Source organism: Melanotaenia boesemani, chromosome 6, assembly GCF_017639745.1.
Source record: "Melanotaenia boesemani isolate fMelBoe1 chromosome 6, fMelBoe1.pri, whole genome shotgun sequence".
NCBI lineage: Eukaryota > Metazoa > Chordata > Actinopteri > Atheriniformes > Melanotaeniidae > Melanotaenia > Melanotaenia boesemani.
In genome coordinates, this window is record NC_055687.1 from 7,194,906 (window position 1) to 7,210,359 (window position 15,454).

General features: G+C 38.2%; 1 protein-coding gene across 1 annotated transcript in view; it reads left to right on the plus strand.

The window, feature by feature from the left end:
• The window catches only part of LOC121641334 (inactive phospholipase C-like protein 2), a 51,221-nt gene extending 42,314 nt beyond the window's left edge, over nucleotides 1–8,907 (plus strand). The window contains exons 6-7 of the mRNA XM_041987414.1: nucleotides 3,814–3,923; nucleotides 5,444–8,907. Of these exons, the coding sequence (XP_041843348.1) occupies nucleotides 3,814–3,923; nucleotides 5,444–5,650 (317 nt within the window). The 3' untranslated portion in view covers nucleotides 5,651–8,907. The remainder of the gene's footprint in view (nucleotides 1–3,813; nucleotides 3,924–5,443) is intronic.
• The last annotated feature ends 6,547 nt before the right edge of the window (nucleotides 8,908–15,454 follow it).

The window sequence follows — 15,454 nt, forward strand, 5'->3', positions numbered from 1 at the left end:
CATATGCGCATGCATGTGTCTTTGCACACTGAGGCGGAGGAAAATTGTGAGCACGTGAACATGTACAATCAGGAAGGACACGCTGTTATTTAGATAAGGTAAACAACATCAGGTCATTTAGTTTTTAAACACCGCTGTTGAGCATGGATGAAGAAATGTTCAAAGACGTAAGCCGGGCATGAAGATTCGTTAACACACAGTTCAGTTTGTAATTTGTGAATCCTTTTAGTCTATTTGTAACAATGCAAATAAGGGTTGATCTTCTGGGATTTTTTTTTTCTTGTTCACAACCAGTGCTTATTAGACCAGGTCCTGTTAAAAAACTGCAAGACTTGCGATGTTCATATCTGAACTAAATCATTCTACAGAGTGTGAGGATTTATTCAGACAGTTCCTGATTTGCACAATCTTTATTTATGAAAATGCATGTAAGACACATTTATTTATTTATGTATGGCTTGTGTCTATACCACAATAGATCTGAGGGTCAGTTCCAGTTAGCAGAATTCCCCCTGGAAGGTAGGAAGGAAGGACGGAAGGAAGGAAGGAAGGAAGATAGATGTATGTTGTGGATAATTGTTTAGTTTTAACCCCTGTGTTAATCATTGTCTATGGGACTTGTGTAAATCACTCCTGTCAGACATTGTATGATCTTTTTCTACTCTATGAAATGTTTATTTTAACTTTCATTTATCAGTTCTGTTGTGTTCCAGAGCAGATGAAGCTCCTTTCATGGCTTTTGTCTTTAAAGAATCTGATAAAACTTTTTAAAGCAGCACATAGTTCTTGAGCTTATCAATAAACTGCGTGTCAGATTGAATCTTTATTTTATTTAAAACAATAGGCTGATGAATAACAGCAGTAAAACCCAAGAAAACCAAACCTCATCTTAGGAGCTTTTATGGAGGCTTTCTTTGGCTTTTAAATGATTATCTAACATCAGCTGGAGAAAATTCAGCAGCCAGCAATCCCAAAGTAGGACACAACAGATGGTAAACTGATGAACTTGTGCATTGATTTATTTTCTTTCCTGAACTGACATAATTTTGTCCCAGCAATGTGTTTGACTATGTGCATCTGTGCAAGAGGATGTGCTCGTGTACCTGCTTGTACTTCAATGTTTGTGTGCAGTGTGATTTTGTAGAAACTGGGTCAGTATGAACCTGATTTCCTCTTTGGAGCGGCAGCAACTAGTAAAGATGTGAATAATCCATCACATCAGCTCAGACAGGCCTCTCAGGGAAACACACACACAGACTGTGTCAGAGCATGCATAGTCAGGTGTTGGTTGTACTAATGGGGGATGTCACATCCCCTTACCTGACACTTGGGTCCCACTTAGCATTCATTGGAGCACTGGATGACTGAACCTGCAGCAGCATCAACGCAATCGCCACAGATGATTGTCTTAAATGCTGAAATGGTGCTGCAGACAGTGTGCAGATTACAAAACACATGTTCATTCAGTATGTGGCCATTATTTTACCTTATTATGCTCTTGATTTGGTGTGGAAAGTATACGGTTCAAACAGAAGTTAAACTCTGAACCTGGAGCATCCATGTTTTATGTTAACAAACCCTCTTAAAAGGAGTTTCCATTCTTAAAATAAACCTGGAGGATAAGATGCTGTAGGGAATTTTATGGTTGCACAGGTTTATGCTGGGACCTGCATTTATGTATTCATTTACAGTTAATGTTTTCTACGTCGGACAGGAGCTGGTCATCCAAAAAATGTATTCTAAAACGTATTGCTTATTTCGGTGGTTTTCTTTTGTATACTTCTCATATTTTTAAAAGCATGTGCCAGTATTTATTGTTGATTTTAGGACCTTTTACTAGATTAGTTGACACTGGCAGCCATAGTCATTTTCAATCACTGTTATTAGCTTTTCCTTGTCAAACCACACCTGATAAAGAGAACAGAGTTGTGTGTTATGAGTAAATAGAGTTGTTTCTTAGATGAAAATGATTGATGTAATAAAAACTTGAGGCCACGCTCTGATCTGGCCCTTCATGCCCTGGGAAGCTTTTACTGAACAGCAGCATTATTTCACAGATGAAGTCTGAAATGCTTTGCTAGGAGAGCTTCCCCTTTTTTGCTTGCCAGACTCCATACAGTGTTGCTAGGCAACCCCAGTGTGAGTGAAGTGTATGTGAGAAAGAGACAGAGGAAGCTGTGCACCTTCCTCAGCACAGTCATGGTTCATGCGCACAGCAGCAGCAGCTCTGCAGACAGAGAAGTAACCAGAAATTTAAAAAAAAAGGGATAAGGTACTCGTGGAAGCAGGAAATGGGCGGGGGTAAAAGTTGGCAGCTGGATGATTAATATGTCTGTCAGTACATGCTGTCAGCTGTTTGAAGCTCTAACTCAGCCATGAAAACTGCCTGACTACACACCTAAGTGGTGATTTCACAAGAGGGGGGGGGGGTCTCTCAGTCTCCTGCATGTGCATGCATGTTTCCATGGCAACAGTTCTGACAGGGGCTTCGACCTGCTCTGGTTGATATCAGAGCGGAAGTGTGTGCTTTTTTTTTTCAGTTGGGGTTTCCGTGAAGTGTGTTACAGCTTTGTGTGTTGTGTGAAGTCCTCACAGGCTGGCGTTCCTGTTGCAGGCTCCACATTAAACATGTCCCCACTCAAACTCAGTCATGCAAAAGGGAAAAAAGATTGGGGAGGGAAGAGAGAAAGAGGAGGTGGGAAAGCTCAGGAGACAAATCCCTCCTCTGTTCGGTGCATTGACGCTAATCCACACTGAAAGAGTGTCATGTCTGTCGGCCTACACTGCATCTCTGCTCTGCTGTTCTCTCCCCCCCCCTCCATCTCATCCCGTCTCACAGCTGCCTTCAGCTCTGCTTCGTCTCTTGATTTCGCTTCAGAACAGCCTTTATGCTGTTCAGCATCTCAGTGTGGGTTCCACCGCACTCACTGATATCTCACTCCTGGGTAAAGATTTCAAATCATGGGTGCTGAAGTGGGACATTTCCTTTGAATTTTTGCAGGTTCTAGAGAAATATGAACTGATTCTCTTCTTAAATTTAGTTTTCTTTGTCTTCTAGCCTCTTTTTTATGAGATATGTACAGTCCAGAAGATCTTTGCACATGCTAGGAAGCAGCAACCCTAACATGTAGCACACCTAGCATAACATGTAGCATGTTTTGTGGTAAAATATATATATAATAAAGGTCTAGAAAACCTTTGTTAATGAGTTTTTTTTACTATGACTGGCTTTTTATTAAATTAATAATAATGAATAATTTTCCATTACAGGAATTAATGGAAAATAAATAAATAACCATTCAAATAGTCTAATGTTTTCCTTGTGAATTTACTCTGACACAGTAACTTGTATCATGATACTGACATTTCTGTTGTAATCTCACGTCTCAGCTTTCTTTTGAGCTCAGAATAATACATACAGCCCTTCTAGTTGTGAAGATATACTTCAGTTATTTTGGTTGTCATTCAAGGCAAATAGACCTCATCAAGAACGGCTCAAATATGTTCAGAATAAGGCAAACCCCTATCCATTAGCCCTCTGTGAATGTTGAATACAGAGACAGGAATGCTCCCCACAGCCAGAGAATTACTTGCACACACTCGACTCCTCTGCTGCAGGAGAATGTGAAATGTTGACAGCACATGCCAGGATCTTATGCCTGAATGTGTTTGCTTATAGTGACAACAAGTCTAGCACCAAGTTGCATATCCTAGACTACAGTCACCTAGCAGCTGCCTTCTGTTTAACAAACCAGCAGGAATTCCAGCCATAAAGACTGAGGTAACGCTCGTTCTCATCTCTTTCTGTCTCAGCGATGGAATTTCATGAGAACCTGCATGACCTGGCTGTGAAGGAAGGGTTGAAGGGCAGGAAGCTGCACAAGGCAGTGGAGAGCTTCACGTGGAACATCACCATACTGAAGGTGAGATTTACAACTACATCAAGCAGTATGCCTGTAACCCCACAGAGCTACAACATTACATGATGTCTTTTTCCTTATTGTTTAAAATCATTGAAAATGTCTCCCTTCTAATAGACTCAAAGTACAAATATGAGTCGGGTCAGTAGCTGCTAACAGAAACTTGCAGATTACTGAGGCATTCAGATGTGCTTCCACTGTGTAAATGTTACATGTGCATGATGTTCAGCTTATGAATCAACACAAAAGAACCCAAACTGCAGAGCTAGAAAGAAATAACAGGCGTCTGTTGATTATTAAAACATATTTTGCCATCAGTCTTAAATGAACATTGTCCATGTGCAGAATGTTCCCTCACTACATCTCCTGATTAAACGATTTCAACCTCAACAGTGATTTTCACTTCAAATTCTTGTAAACGATGTGAACTATGCAACCGTCCATCTCCTGTTTCTTATCCAGAGTCAGGTCACCAGGTTCAAGAAGCTAAACAAGCGAGTCCAAACCACCTCAACTAGTTCTGCTTCTTTTCATAGCTGCAGTAACTGCAATCAGAAGTTTGATCATGTTTCCACTCGAGGCTGAGCCAAGCAACCTTCAGAGGAAACTGATTTACTAATTCCCCTACCCCTAATTTCACGTTTCATTTTATTTTTTTATTATTGTGTTTTCAAGAATATGTGAACTTAAACAAACAGTAGCTGTGTCCCAACTCAGGGTCTACAGTCTTCAAAGTGTGCAGACTGCGTAGGCTACGCCGTGTCCTACGTAGGCTGCACACTTCGAAATCCGCTGATTGTTTGTGAAACTAGAAAGGCTACCTAGCCAACGAGCATGTCCCATAGCAGCAACGTAGGGCGTTGAGTCACTTGAGGTCACGTAAACCTCTGAAGTTTTTTGCATATAATAGGAGACTTTAGTGAATGTTAACACAGAGTAATGTAAAAAATAAATAAAATATCTGAGATGCTGTTGTTTTCCAGTAAGTACACTCTAGATTAACCCTTAAAAATCCACAAATATCAAAAATTAAATAATTTTAATGACACTGTTTAATAAACATATTTTTAATGTATTTGGTTTTGTCACGTTTCTACTAAAGTGAGGAGAACAGAAAAAAAGGACTCTTCAGAGTTTTGTTGCTCATTTGCCATCATCTTATGCAAAAGGAATTCTGGGAGAAAAGAGGCCATGAAGGATGCATCACTAGCAGCCATCATTATAGGCCAAACAAAGTGTGGGTTTTATAGGGTGGATTTGGAGTTGAGTTACCCAGAGCAAACAGGCTAACCTTTAATATTGAGCCCTGCAGTTTGACTTTTAGTTTAGATTTTTGTTGTATGGCACATGTTAGTAGAACTGAAGTACAGCCGCTGATGCGGTCTTTAGATATTCAGCCAGGCAAAGATGTAAAACTTTTAATTTGTGCTTGTGTGGAAGAGCCTTAACCATCTTTCTCTCACTTTACCTCTTTTTTCTTTTCTGCTTTCATTGCTCTGACCCTTTATGTCTTTACCCCTCAGGGTCAGGCAGACTTACTGAAACATGCCAGAAGCGAGGTCCAGGAGAACCTAAAGCAGATCCATTACGCTGTGCTCACCTGTAACCTGAGCAAAGGAGGAGCTGTGAGCGGTTCCTCCAGCTCCTCAGACTCCAGAGGCAGACGCAGCCTGGAGGCCATCCCTGAGAAGGCCACCGGAGAGGAGGAGCTCACCGACGAAGACAACTGAAGGGTCAAGTTTCTGGATGCTCACTCGGCGCCCTCGTTTAGACCTCCATGATCCCAAAGCTCTTGCTCTTTCAATCCGTTACCACTCTGTGTCTTTACCCAGGCGTCATCCCTCCACATTCCATCAAGTGCAATCCTGTATTCAAAGCACAGTTGTAACCTCTCAGACTCCAGGATTGTCGTCACTAAAAAAAGATGCCACCAACAAGCTCACTTCACAGAACAGTCTCAACCAGTGTTTTCAAGTCTTAATAAGTTTGGGAAGCTACTGTCGTTTTGTTTAAGAGCTCTGTGGAAGGTCAGAAATGCACGCTATATTTGCAATGCATCTAATGCAGGACAGCCACATCTTTCCCCATCACAAAACATCACAACATTTCCCATCTCTCAACTCCTGGATGAGCCAGGAGAAAAGTGAGTGAACTTCCAGCCACGAGACTGTTTAAGACATTGACCCCACTGTTGGAGACAGTGCACTTCTACTCAGCGGACCAGATGTTTCTTACCAGAAGACACGAGGAAGGCCTTGGACTGTTGCAAGAGATTTCTTAAAGCACAAATTTCTGGAGTTATGAATGTAAAGGGGACTGAGAAGGATCTGGGAGGAAAAGCAGGAAGTAAAAAGAGGATTGAAGACAGTACAGAGCTGTTTACAATACTGAACTTGTCCATGTTCTTGTTTGCCAAAATAGTAGGATACTATATGTATATATGGAGTGTCCTGTTACCTTTTTCTGCAGAGTGCATTGTTTTATGATTATATACTTGGGAGTATAAGATTTATTTTATAAAAGATTTATGAAGATGTCTGTGGAGATACAAAGTTTTATTTGTGTGTGATTATCTGATAATGAGGTTTGTGATAAATAATAGAGAGCAGTTTTTTTTTTTTTTTTTCCCCCCCTAGTGGGGAGCTCCAACACATGGAACCAGGATGAAACGGGGAGAATATAATCATACTGTATGTTTGGTGCAAAAAAACAACAACAGAGTCTCAGTATTCATAACCAGCAACTGCATGAAAGGGAACCATGGCTGGACGTCGACATGATTCGGGATTTTATTCGGCGGTAGCTTCCTCCTTTGTTTTGTTAGCGTGGTGCTTCATGTCAGGCGCTGAAAGTTTTACCAAAGTCAACTTTATGTTTAGGCTGTCCTACTTTGAGTTTATTTTAAGTTTTTTTTTTGTTTGTTTGTTTGTTTTTGAGGTTTGCAACCCGTTATTTAGAATATTCCAATGAAAAGCCAACTGTGGCTATAAATTAAACAGTTCTATTGTTTTTATGTAACTATTTGGTTTTACTAAGAACTTGTTAGACCACAGACTCTGAACATAAGGTTGAGTACCAAACAAACAATATAGCTGCAATTAATCATGCGGTTTATTTTATTTATCATATAAAACAACCTCCCCACTTTGTTTTATCTCTTAGTCAGCGTACAATGGAACGTGAACATTGTGCAAAAGTGGCAACATTTCCTGTGTGTGTGAGTAACAAAGCTTTGTCAACTCCTCTGTAAGGATTTAAACTCAGGTCTGAAGAGATGGTTGAATATTGGCTTCAAAGTAATAACAGCTTCCTGACCATTCCTGCTAACAGAGAAGTATTTGATGCACAGTGTGTAGTTTAACTGTGCCTCATTACTCCTAACTAAAGCCTGCAGCATCAAGCAGGAGGTGAGGAAATTTATTGTAGCGTTTCCCATATGTTGCTTCAGGGGTCCCATATTTGCTTTTCATCCATCAGTCCACCTGCATCTTGATTTAAAATGTCATAATAGAAGATATGTTCCTGGCTTCATGATTGGACACTTCAGTAAATAAAATTATGGCTCTTAGGATTAATTTGGAAAACTGTCCAACTGCTTCTAATCAACGATCAATAAAGTGTAGGTACAAAGAAAACTTCAGCATTTCTTTAAATGTTGCAGATTAGTTTTTTTCCTGATGACGGGTTGAAAGACTGTTCCTAAGATTTTCATTTGCTTCCACAGATATCTGGATCTGCACAGTAGTGTGAGGAAAATACGTAGCATTTTTTGTTTGTTTTCTTCTTAAAAAATTCTCACTAAGCAATTAATTGAGGTTTTATCTGTCGCTGTTTTAGCAGGTCGGAATTAAAAGATCTTAAAGTTATAATCCTGATATTTATCTATTATGATGTGTTTAAATTTATGGAATGCCATTTGTTCAATAATGCAAAAATAAATACTTAAAAAAATAGGCCTATGAAGTAAATAGTTAGCTGATGTAGCTCAATAACTTCACAGCTTAGAAATATTTTTATTGTACATAGTTAAGCCGAATAAAAAAAAAAAGGAACTTGGTTGGTTTTTTTTTTTTTCTTTTAAAATGCCAACTGTTAACATTTTTGCTAATTGCTAACTTGTCACTACTTGCTAACTTAACATATTTTTCAAAACATTTAGAATCACTCGTTTACTTGCTTGTGTTCTACGCTATTTACCAGAGGTTCCCACTGGGGGCTCATTACAGATTTGTTGGGTATAAACAAACCAATAAACATGGTAACAATAAAAGAGTAAAAAGCAGCAGCAGTAGCATCGTAGACTGCATGTAGCTCCTAAAACACAGCGTAGGCTGTGTCTAGTCTCTGAAGCTTTGTCATTTTTTACTGCTGCTGACCCTAAGACTTCACATGTGGTCCAATTTGTTCCCTAAAAAAAACAACACTTTACACCAGCTTCTTTACGTCTATAGTTTTCCTTTCAACCACATTAATCTTTCAGACCATGTAGAGGCTGAACCAGCAACAACCTGTTCCCTGAATGAAGTCATACATAAACAACAAAAGCCCTAAAAATGAGTAAATTATGTTTTAACAAGGCAACGTCACTTTTAGATTCATTGAGAAAATGACACCACTAGTAGAAGTCTAACAGGAAGTACAAACATGTAGCTACGCTAAAACCTTTCTGTTAAACTGCTGGATGAGTATAACATTCACAATCACTGTAGCTTCTTGGGTTTTGATGGGTCATATAGGTCCTTCCCTCCAGTCCCTCCTGTTATGGAGCTCATGCGATGCACAACTAGTGATGTCACTTTCAGTGAACGCCACCATGTGCAAGGTCGGCAACGGCAACCATAAACTATGCACAAGTTTACATCAGTTTTATTCAGCATCACACTTCCTGCAAGGTAATTATTGTACTAATAGCTTAGTGCTGCACATATCTATGTCTGCAGCCTTGAATATTTATACCTAAAAAAAAAAAAAAAAAAATTACTTTCTTTAAAAACAAAAAGTGACCAAGACTGCAAATATTTACCTGTGGTCTAATTATTTCAGAATCAAGAATTAATTATTCTATTATCCTGGTATCATAAAGATTTCCTCATAATATTTTATTATATGATATTTTTAAAAATCAGACCTCTTGTTTTCTAGTGATGACCATCTGCTGTAACTGGTCATCACAAGATAGGCTGTTTTCTGACGATCCAGGTGAGCTCCAGAATAAACAGATTGGCACCTAATTTAATTACTAATTATTGCAGTTGTTTAGAATTTATAACAGTAATTGTGGCGTGTTCAGGAAATTGTTTTTTTTTTTTTATCTTGAAATATCAACATTGTAAACTCACCTCAAAATAATGTAAAAAAAAAACCCACCAGGACCCTCAGCTGCATAAATTTCCTTTGTGTGTGTGTGTGTGTTAAATATATTGGTATAAAAAATGGGAATTTAAAAACTGAATTCAAGAAATGTGGTAATAGATAATTAAGTCAATCTGAATCAAACGTTTTTTTTTTATTTATTGAGCTACATCAACTTTATTTAAATATACTTTAACATCAGGATTAACTTCATATTAGATTTATTCTGAGTGTAATTACTTATTGAATAAAATGGCATTCCAGATTAAACATTAATCTGTGAGATTATCTCGACTGTTTACCAGCTGAAAGTTAAACAAAGTGGTGCTTCTACTCTGAAATGTCGCATAAACTAAGACAGACACTCAGAGATCATGAACGGCACTTAGTTTCTTTTTTAATTTTTTTTTATCAACAAGCTGATTAAACATTAAATGTAGACGAGAAAATCTGCCAGCAACAGTTGTCATTATTGTCACTGAAAACAATAGTTGCAGAGAGAAACTTTCACCGCATTTCAGCCCAAAATATTTGTTTTTGTTTGCAGAGATGTCCTTGTCCTCCTCCGTGCGTGCGGCGTTGTGCTTTTTGGTTTCAAAGCTGTCCACGCTTCACAACAAGCGTCTCTGAATTTCAGTGCTGTGCCAGTCAACGTGCTAATAAATGTTAAAGATGACAAAAAGAAGTGTTTCAACTGTATTACAAGTCTCATCTGTCAAATTAAAGAGAAACAACCTCAGAATAAACAGCACTTGGTCTGATAGTTTGTGTTTTCATCACTTTAAAAATGCATTTAGCCACACGAGCATGAGCCGCTTCTTCTATAAAATCTGATCATCTGCTCGTCCTGCACTTTGCTGCTTCTCCTCTGCCCGGCAACAGGCAGTCAATGCACCGTCTGGCCTTGAACTTTAGCCTCTGCACCAGTCAGCTCTGCTATAACAAATTATTCAAAATATTAAAAATCAGTCCACTTATTTATTTCAATTTTTTTTTTTTTTTTTTTTTTTTCGTTTTCTTTTTACCCCTTGAGGAGCCATAAGGCCACACAGGGTAGTTTCACAGTGTGTGGAAGTAAAAGACAAAAGATGAACAGGTCAGAAAACACCAGCAGCACTGCTATTAGATATAATTAAATAAAGCAAAGAAATACAAAAGAATAAAATAAAAGAGATAAGACTACATATAATACACAAAAATAGTTATGGGAAGAAGTGGGTTGTGATGAGGTGGCAGATTGGGTGATGGGGTTGACAACTGAATTGCACATTATAATATGGAGTCTGTAAAATAAACTTACACACCTTAATATATAATAACATATAATTTTATATCAAAATACAATGCAATATTACATAATATATTACAATATGTGACAAGGTGTGCCATATGATGAGCAGTATACTATTAGTGATAATAATATGAGGTGTACAATAATAATGTGCAGTATAATACTGTAGTATAATAAAGTAGACCATAAGCTGTGCAAGTGTAAGTAGCAATAATAAAAAATAAATAATGACAGTGCTATACGGTGAGTAATATGTGCATATACAAAACAGTGAAAGAATAAGAAAACCCCTCTTGGGTTAAAGGAATATTTCCCCCTACTTCCCTTCTTTCCTTTTGGCTTTGGCTTTTGCAAGCATCTCTAATGGTTTATAACCCCAGCATGCTGCATCTCTCTTTCTTTGACTCACCATGAAGAAAAACTACTGAGGTTAGTATTTCATTTAATACAAAATACCACACCCACTACTAGTGTTTGCAGTGCACGGCCGCTCATGAATGTTATTTTATAGGACAGAAATGCCTGGTCCAGACTTTCTGGATTGTTCAGAGGCCGGAGGAGCACATGCATCAGTATCGATTATCTCCCAGCGTGTTGAGCGGAGCAGAAAGCGCCTGGGGAAATTAAACTGCAGCTTGTTTCAGATGGACCTCCGCCAGCATCCGCACACTAAAACACGTGCAGAGGTAGCATTAAAAGGCTGGCTCGGTTTTATGGATGTCAGCTGTGTAGTAACAGGCAAACACACGTGATCTTTGTTACGGACACTCTAAGACACCAGACTGCAAAAAACCAAATCATTATATGACTTTCATTTGGACCTGGAAGAATTTAATGGTTTCTTAGTGGACTTGAGGTGATCATGTGCATTCATTAAGTTAAAGCATGATGAATAAAGCTAAAATGCTGCAACAGTGAGTTAAAAATAAAGTAGACCCCATTCAACAGCTTGGAGAAGCACATTTAGCAGCAGAGATTGGAAATAATTATTTTTTTATATCACTCTCTAAAGTCATCATCAGAGAAGTTTTGGTCCACTCTTCTCTACAATAGCTCATTGAGGTTTGCAGCATTTATTTCTGCACAGCTGTCTTTAAGATCCTATAACAGTATTTCAGTCATGTTGAGATCTGAACTTTGATTGGACCATTGCAACACATTGATTCTTTTATTATTCAGTCATCCTGTTGTAGGTCTTCTGCTGTGTTTAGGGTCATTGTCCTGTTTGAGCTAAGCTTTATCTGTCTGACATATGGACTCATGTCTGACTCTACAATACTTTGGCATCCAGAGGAGTTCATGGTCCACACAAGGACTGCAAGGCATCCAGGTCCTGTGGCTGCAGAACAAGCCCAAATCATCAGTCTTCCACCACCTTTGGTCTGTACAAAGGAAATTGCTCCAAAAATCTCAAGCAAACCTGTGCTGCCATGTTGCTTTTAGAGAGAAGAGGCTGCAATCTTTCCAAACAAACCATACTTGTTCATACTTGTTGTTGTTGTTTCTATAATTGTAGTGTTATGAACTGAGGCCTGGAGAGTTTGAGACGTAGCTTTTTATTGCAGATCCTCTCAGCATTGGCTGAACTTGCTGGGACGTCCTCTCCTGGGAAGATTAGTGGCTGTCTTCAGTGTTTTCCACTTGAGAATAATCTTTCGCTCTGTAGAATGATGGAGTCCAAATAGTTTTGCGATGTCCTTGTAACCCTTCCCTGAGTGATGGGCGGCAAAAAATTGCTTTTCCAAGATTATTACTGTGCTTTTTCTTCCTTGACATAAAACAGCAGAAGTTTTGGCAAGTCAGTGTCAAGGAGGAAAGACATCAGTAGCACCTGGTTGCTTTTTCTTACACAATCAGCTTCTGTATTTCAAATTAGTTTTTGTTATAATGAAACAGTCTTGTCACTTATCTAAATGGCTGATTTCAATAACTATTAATCATTCTATCATTTTGTTTCATTGTGTCCTGGCAAATAAAACCTTCAAATGGAAATACACTTTGTTTTTCCATCAGTAAAATCAGCTTTCAGCCTGGAAAGTTTCTAAAAACGCGATGCAAATTTAATGACCCTACCTCTTATCTAGATTTTAAAGCCTACTTGTTGCGTTGCTGACTGATAAGACCTACAAATGAACATGCACAAGGTTTGTTCCTGCTGCTCCACTGCCTGGACACACAGCTCTGCAATCACCTAAATGTGTGTAAAGAACATAAACTGACCAGAACATCCCGCTAATGCACTCTTTAAACAGCTTTTTACCAAGCCATAGCATAACACAGACTTTTTATGCTACAAAATGGATTTTATTAGCCATGAAAATTTAAATTGTGGTAACCTGTTTGCAATTATAAACCTATAAGTTTCTCAATGTACGGTACATGCTTTACAGGTACATTTTAAAACAAATATAGCCAACAAACATTGCTTTTGACTTATTCTTGCAGTTCTTTCTACAAAAGTCCTCAAATTACAGGTTCAGTTTAACAGACTTGAATCTGCTCTTCTTTCAAGTGATGCTGGTCAATCTCAAATCAACATTATAAACACCAAAAGGTCTGAATTTTCACATTAGAGAGCTTTTTTTTTAATATTTTATTTAAAACCAGAATATCAAATAAAAAAGTGAACAATAAACACACAAAAGCAAAGCTTTCCAAGTACGAAAAGGGTAAAGAATGAAGTTAAATGCATAATTTAAATCAAATGTTGAGTCTTTCACAGCATTTCATCAGGATATTTAGCTCATCACACTCCTTAATATACAACAACAGTATTAGCAAACTATAATAAATCTAATAATTACATTTTTAATTAACCTCATTGATTGTTTTATTTCTTTTTTTTAATATTTGTTTAAATCTTCTTTTTGTTTTGATATTTTATTTGAGTGAATTTAATAATTATTCTTATGTTATTTTTATTATCATTATTTAGAAAACAAGACTTAATTTGTTGTCTTTATGTGTTTCCTCATACTTCAACACAATAAGTCGTGTATTGTTCAGTCCAATTCAGCTTTATTTGTACAAGGGGTTAAATATAGACGTCTGCCTCCAGAGCCCGAACTGGGGCCGTTCATGCAAAATATTGTGCTTAGTGATGAAGTTGTCCAGTTTAGCATAAAGAATTTTTTTCTATTATTTGAGACAACTGTGGAGAACCATGTGCTTTCAAACAATAATAGAGTTTTTTCTGGAATGAGTTTATCACAGAGGGAAGATGAGGCCTGGTCACTGCTGCAGGGATTCCTTTCCAAGAAGTAAGCAACAGTAGAGACATTATGATAAATGGATGGATTGATAAATGGGTCTGGTCCTGAGCGTCGTGAACAAACTTAAATCATCATCTGCGTGTTTATAAGCGCTGGCACTTAAGAGTGCTGAATGGAAAGTGTTTGGACAAGGTGTAAAACAAAGACCGTGCAGCAGATATTCTTAGTGGAGATACTCATGTTAGGGTCATTCAAGTAAACCTAAATGTGTATCATTGCTTTTAGTTGGAGGAAGCCTCTGCAGCCTCTGGATGCCTCTTACAGATAACATCCCAGAAAAAGTAAAGGTTAAAGAATTCATCAACTAACAACCCCCACCCTTCTCTTCCTCGCTATCACAAAGAGAATCGTTTTCTTCCTTCTTGTTCCCTCAAGTTATTGATCCGTCCTCAATCCCTTCATCAGAGCATGCAGTTCTCATGTCAGACACATTCGGCCTGGGTGTGATGTGAGTCAATGAGAACGTGCACAGCGAGCCACTGAGCTGAGTCTGTGGGGTGAAAACATCAGAAATTGATAACACTGGCTATATCCCAGGGGTGGGTTAGGGAACCAGTGGAATATTTAATTGATTTACAAGTAGAAAAAATGGCTAATCTGACTGAGTTAAAACTTTCCCAGAGCCCAGACCTCAACATTAGTGAAGCAGTGTGGGATCATCTGGACAGAGAACAAAATAAAAGGCAGAAACATCCTAAGAAGAGTTTTGGAAAGTGCTTTTAAGAAACCTAGACAACTTTTCCTGAAGACTACTCAAAGAAAAGCCAGAAAGCTCCTCTAAAAGAGTTCAGACTGCGACAAAGAACAAAGTTGGTTTTACCAAATATCCACTTTCAAGCTTGTCAGTGTTAAAGCCCTGAGTTTTTTCTTTTTATACAGTATTTACTTTCTTAATAAAACGCTCCAAAGTACAGTAATTTTCATTTTTCTGGCAACATTTTCGAAAATATCAGCTTTTACACAGAACTATAGGCTTCAGCATCTTGCATATGTGTACTGAAATTCATATAAACCAGTGGATTTTTTAAAAATTTCAGTATGGAATTAAATTACCTCCACAAAAAAAAATCCAACCTTTAGTCTCTTGCATGGGGACGAAATATGTTATAGACTATTATTCATTGTCTATACTGCTTATTCCAATTTTAGATTGCGGCAAAGCTTGAGCCTATCCCAGCAATTAGCAGGTGAGAGGCAGGGTGCACCAAGGACAGGTTGCCAGTCCATCACAGACAGACAAACATCTATTCACACTCACTACGAGGCGGAATTTAGAGAGACCAATTAGCCTAACAAGGCACAAATATGGCAGCTGCCATGTACGTGAACCCACGGCAAGCAGATATAAATGGCTCAAATGTCAGAAACAAAACACAACAGTTATTTTAATAAAGTGATTAGACACCATTAGGTAGTGAATAGAAAGAGTTTATTTATATGTATATATATTTATGGCTTATGGCCCTGTGGGCACCTGTAGTATATGGAAGTGACGCCTGAGTGACGGTAGAAAAAGAATCAGTTAGCAACATGTCAAGCTGTTATCATCTACCTGTGATAACGCAATAAAGCTGATCATAGCCTGGTCTGAAAGCCTCATCAATATAACAATTTTATTC